This window comes from Juglans regia, chromosome 6, assembly GCF_001411555.2.
Source record: "Juglans regia cultivar Chandler chromosome 6, Walnut 2.0, whole genome shotgun sequence".
Taxonomy (NCBI): Eukaryota; Viridiplantae; Streptophyta; class Magnoliopsida; order Fagales; family Juglandaceae; genus Juglans; species Juglans regia.
Window position 1 is genome coordinate 13295120 of NC_049906.1, and position 5606 is coordinate 13300725.

At 38.9% G+C, this 5606-nt stretch overlaps 1 protein-coding gene across 1 annotated transcript; it reads right to left on the reverse strand.

Annotated features, from left to right (window-relative positions):
- Positions 1–1491: 1491 nt before the first annotated feature.
- On the reverse strand, positions 1492–5606 carry LOC108982805. Its single transcript, XM_018954267.2, has 6 exons — positions 5299–5606; positions 5097–5204; positions 4877–5007; positions 4276–4376; positions 3838–3897; positions 1492–1872 (listed from the first exon to the last, which is right to left on the reverse strand). Exons 1-6 carry the CDS (start codon positions 5567–5569, stop codon positions 1788–1790), a joined length of 756 nt encoding a protein of 251 aa, XP_018809812.1. The 5' UTR covers positions 5570–5606; the 3' UTR covers positions 1492–1787.

A 5606-nucleotide genomic window follows, 5' to 3' on the forward strand; every position in this document is an offset into this window, starting at 1 on the left:
TCTGGTTTAGCTGGAATAGTCTAAATAAAAGGTGAAATTGATGGGGGAAAGTTATTCATAACTGATACATCTGATGAAGGTTCTTCATTATTGCGTCAATTAAGAGGACAACTACAGCAGATTGTTTGGATGAGGGTCAGAAGGTTCAGCCAAGATTCTCATCGTCCCATCAAGCCACTAACCATTGGTAAACCTTTTGTATGCACAGAAAGCAGAGTAAAGGAGAGCTCAAAATTGTCTTTAAATATAGCTAAAACGAAATAGTTGACTTATAACTATACCAAGATGCTTAGCACTGAGGGTTGGATTTCTGTCACCTTTTTGTCTCCAAGGATACAGATTTATGACCAAACCTTAAAAAGGATCTGTTCTATACTCACATAGTTCTGTGCCCTTCACCACAAAGAGAAGAACCCAAGTCTGGTGGATGAAAGATTGACAAAAAATGACAGCGACGACGACAACAACAATGCTTTTGCAAGAAAGTCGGACCGAAAGCAATGTCATTTCAAACATGTGGGGTTTATAACTTTTTTTAGTCACACTTGATATGCAACCCAATTTCAGATGAAGTATACGCATCATACTTCAACTTGGCAAAATTAATGCATTGTGAGCACTTATTTCATAGTGAAGGGAAGAAAACTGCAGCAGCACAAACTGCCTGACATTAATGGTGAGATCTGCTTCCAAACAGTACTGATCATTTGTTTCTTACCAGGTTATACCTCACCTTTGTTACTGCCAAAAAGAATTATATCTTCGACATAGTTAAGATTATACAAGTTTTTTGTTTCATACGCAATTCCCAAAACAAAAACTTGTTGACTTCATCATGGACGCAGGGAATTCTAGTAGCATATGAGATTTTCTCCAGGGCCAAACCTCAAGCAGCCTCAAAATTCTCAAAAACACATCAATTCCATATACTATGTCACGTTTAATTTGCAGAACAGGACAGAGATAGGGAAGCATTTGACAATCCACACACTCATACAGAAACATGTAATAAAATTAATCTTTTTCTGCAGTTTTGGTTGAGATAGAGGGATGTGCCCTTATCATAATTCGGCAGTAAACATTGAGAGATAGTAAGCGCAACAGGCAACATAGGAACTTTTATCGAAGAGCACAAAGGCTTGGGCACAAAGGCTTAGCCCAAGTACACTATCCACGGTCAACACCAAAAATCTTTCAGAATAATTATATCAGAAAACAAATATCTCGCCACTACTAAAGAATGAGCTAGAAACAAATGCAAAAATAAAGGGCAGGGACTGAGACGATGATAAGGGAAAAAAACAACTAAATTTTTTACCGCAAAGAACATTTTAAATCCACAATCCCACAACCTTCTAACTCCAACAGATAGAAGCATCACGAAAAGCTTAAAGTACAATGAAGTGATGAACACAAAAGTGTATTTTGCGCATGCGTGTGCAAGTGTGTATGTGTGTGTCAGAACGCATTGTGTGGAGATAAGTGAGTGCATTGACTATAATTATTCCAGAGAACTTTACTTCAATAGGTCAAGCAAGTAAGAAAACTGACATCAACTCCCTTCCAATAACAACATTCAATTACAAATATCTTGCCTCATAGGAAAAAGGAGTCATCAACTAAAAATAATGAGATAAATGGGAAAGGAGACATTAGAAAGAGAACTACAGGACATCAAGAACAATTCAATATAGACATACTTCCACCATCTTCCATGTCCAACAGTCAGAAGCGTAAAACCTTCCAGCACAATATACACTTGATTACTTTAATCATTAAAATGATGGTCAAACTTCAAGGCATTCTTTAATACCCTGCTCAAACTTGTCAAGACAAGATATTGTATCCATGAGTGCAGCTGCTACGTTTTGTCTGCAGTTAAAAATAGAAAGGTAAAATGGGTAAGAGTCAGAGCAGTTATGGCAACAATTTAGCAATGGCTCACAAACAGAATCAAGTATCACAGTGTTTAACCCTACATCAATTAACAACGATTCACACAATAAAACTAGAATCGAGAATCAAGCTTATTGCCAGGCATTGGGTGAACACTTGAGCAGAGAAAGCAGAACTCAATGCCACTCTGATGTCATATAAGCAACAGTCTCAGCTGCCCTATTCCGCAGTTGCCAATAACTATTAGCTGATTGATCTAGAAAGAAACTAGATTTTTACAACTATTTAGTACTTATTGCTTAGTATTTCCAAAACATGATACATTATTTTATACACCTAGCTCAGGTTGATGAATCTCCGCAAGTTTTACTAATGGAACAATCACTTAGTTTAATTAAATCAGGGACAAATTGTCAAATATATTTATAGAGGTTAATAGCTTGGAAACATGTTTCAAGGAGACCTTTAATTCCTAGAAAAGTTCCCTTTCACTATTAGCATTTCTGAGATTAAAGTTTTGTTAGACTTTTGGTTGAGAAAGAAATTACCCGCTTGGAGGGTAGTAACCACCGCACATTCCTAATTAGTTGAGAAAAGTGCATCAATCACATAATTGAACAACATTTTAGACTATAGTAAGGAGGAGAGAAGCAAGGCAATCACACATGAGTATATGTAACACCCCAGTCCTACATTGGGAATATGAATAATCAACATAGAATGGATAGGGTATAAAATAGTCATGAGCAATTCGTCCCACATTGGCTACGCACTAAGTGAAACTGGGTTTTATACGTGACCGGTGATTCTAGGGAAGTTTCAAATTGACTGGCCTTCTTATGATTATGGTACAGATGTGGCTATGGTATTAGAGACAATTCCAACAAGAAGTGTGGTGTGCCACAAATGATGAAATGACCACAAGGATGTCAAGTATTTAAGGGGGGAGATAGTAATACCCAGAATTTAGTATAGGAAGGTAATGAATGAGATCCGATATTGCTTGGGAAGAAGATGTTCTTGCCCTCTACAATGATTTCAAAGGGCTCCAAATGTAACAATAACTAGTCATTTTGGAGTATAAGCTCATATGTGGGTTGGACTTTCTTTCGGTTGTTACAGTATTTGCAAATGGAAGTTACTTGTGAAATGAAATAAGCTTTGTCAAGTGCAATTAAGTTTATCCTGAAGAAGGTAAGGCTTTTGTGGACCAATGAGCGTCCAGATGGTGGGGATCCCAAAGACCAACCAATTGGTTCATCTTCTTGTAATACATCTTCTTGTACTAGTTCCCTTGATTAGGATTGTACATTTTAGGGGAAGTTGATATGTGACCTATGTCCTTATGTGAGAAGCATCTTGCAGTTGTGACAAAATGTCACAATCTAACATTGTTGGTGAATGAGGTCATGTGTGTCACTAAGACTGACAGCATGATGATATCAACATATGAAAGGATGTGACCAAGCAATTTACCACAAGGTATTAGCTTAAGCATTACCCTTGCACCAAGCCATTTGCCATAAGGTATTAGTATCACCTTCACCATGATATCTTTGCTTAAAAAACCCATCCCAAAAACCTTGAAGTGTTCCCTCAGGAGGATCATGACCTCCATACCCCATGGAAATCTTGAATCCTGCCTTAGCTAGGCAAGCACCCTCTAGAATGCTTCCTTCGCATGGAATTTAAATGCCATTTTGGCACTAGACGTCTTTACCAAAATGTATCCATGAGCAATATATCTCAGTCACATTCTTTAATTGTTAGGTGATCTGTGAATGCCATGCAATTGCCACCTCAGTAGCAACTGAGCACCTTTCATTAAAGCAATCATTTGTCTTGGCAGTTACATAAATGCAGTTAGGCATCTTATTGAATAAAATTTCTGTCCATGCATCTTATACCATCTTTCTTGTAAGCTAGGCATGAAAGGTGTACCTATTGGATGCAACTTGAATATCCGCTTCACTTGCTAGACCATTCAGCGAAGTGAAAGATCTGCAACAAAAATCATAGATTCTGTCAACTATCATACCCAAAATAAAATAAAATCGATGTCCAGACACTTCTCTTGGGCATTGAGGAGATTGAGGAAAAGGAGGTCCATGTTTTACAATGCTTAGAGCTGGATTGTTTGTCAAGCAAATTGGTCCTTAAAGTTGCTTTACCCTCATTTTCTCAGATGCAGAAGAAGGGAGATTGAATAACCTGATATGCTATGCCTAACTTGGCAGCAGCAGGGTTACTTAATATTGCAAGCAATCATTTTACAGGACATGCTACACACTAATAGGTGTACTAGCCTTCAGCCAAAAAAGAAAAAAAAAAGGCGTACTAGCCAGCGGTATACGCACCGAGCAAAAGAATGGTGGCTACCTTATAAGATCACTCAGTATAGCTTCAGCCTCCAGCTTCACAGGATCTTTGTTATCAAGCAGTGAGGCTGCATTTTTCACAACCAATCGGAATGTACAAACCTGTCCATCATTGAAACCTTAACAACGATTCTAACTATTTAACGGTCGCTCACATTCTTATCCCTTGTTCAATGTTACTTGAACGAATATTAAAATGATTCATTCTCTTCATAACTCGTTCGAGGCCTCAGATTCTTATTTCATCTCCATTCTTTGTTGTATCCAGAAAATATAATCATTTGTTCAAAGTTTTTTGCATAGGACATGAAAATTCAACAAAATCTTGAAAACTCCACATTTCAAAGCGTAGAGGAATGTCATGTCAATGACACTCGAAACTTCCAAGTCCATGTGAAATAATCAAACATGATATGAACCCGAGTTAAAATTAGGAAAACATTTATTAAAAAGTGCAGCCTTTAAACGAGAGTAATCGGAATGAACCCTTTTTTGTTTTTTTTTTTTTTTTTTTTTTTTTTTTTTTTTTGGGGGGGGGGGGAGGGCGCGCGAGAGAGAGATAAACACACTATAACATGAGAAAGAAAATGAGGAGATCGAACCTCGACTCCCGTGCTGGCTTGAAAGCTAACAATAGAATTCCTATCCTCTGGAACGCAATCCCTGGCGGCCGACCGCAACAGCCCTTGAACTTTCTCTAAGTCCTCATTGGTATATTCAGAACCCACAGCGGCTGTTCACAAACCAACCAAACTGAGTGACAAAACAAAGCCTTCCAAACCAATGAATTCGAGAGAGAGCGTGAGAGGGACAGAGTAGTACTGAGTAAGAGATAGGCAGCGCGAAGGCTTTCTCTTGAGGCGTCAATAGGGGCCAAAAGGAATTTGGAAGCCTTCCTCTTTTGCTCTTTCAACCAATCCTTCGGTCCTGCTGTGTATCAATCAAGAAATTAGGGACTGGGTAGCAAGAACCAAGAAACAGGAAATCGGAGAATGCAAATGAAAAAGAAAAAAGGGATACGTACAAATGCCGATGGAGAAGGCAGATGCAGGGGGCGCGACCGGAGAGAAGAAAGGCACTAGAGCAAGGAAGGAAAGGGAAGCAGCGTCTCTGCGAGATATATGGATTCGGAAAGGATGATGATCTCGAGGTTTAGGAAAGAGAGCTTGTTTTGAATTTGGGGGATTTGGAGGGAAGAAAGAGAGGCCGTTGAGAGTGGTGGTGTGATGAGGATGATGGCAGCTTGGAGATGATGATAAGGCGGAGAGTCGGTGCAGAGGCAATGCTGCTGTCATGGTTTGATGCTAGTGCATGTGTTCTGTTTCCACTGTA

Excerpts from the sequence above, each read along its gene's own strand:
- LOC108982805 (XM_018954267.2), bottom strand. The coding sequence starts at position 5,569 with ATGACAGCAGCATTGCCTCTGCACCGACTCTCCGCCTTATCATCATCT. Across the intron at positions 5,008-5,096 it reads CGCTGCCTATCTCTTACTCA|CCGCTGTGGGTTCTGAATAT; the intron begins GTACTACTCTGT and ends GTTTGTGAACAG. Across the intron at positions 3,898-4,275 it reads ATACTGAGTGATCTTATAAG|ATCTTTCACTTCGCTGAATG; the intron begins GTAGCCACCATT and ends TTTTTGTTGCAG.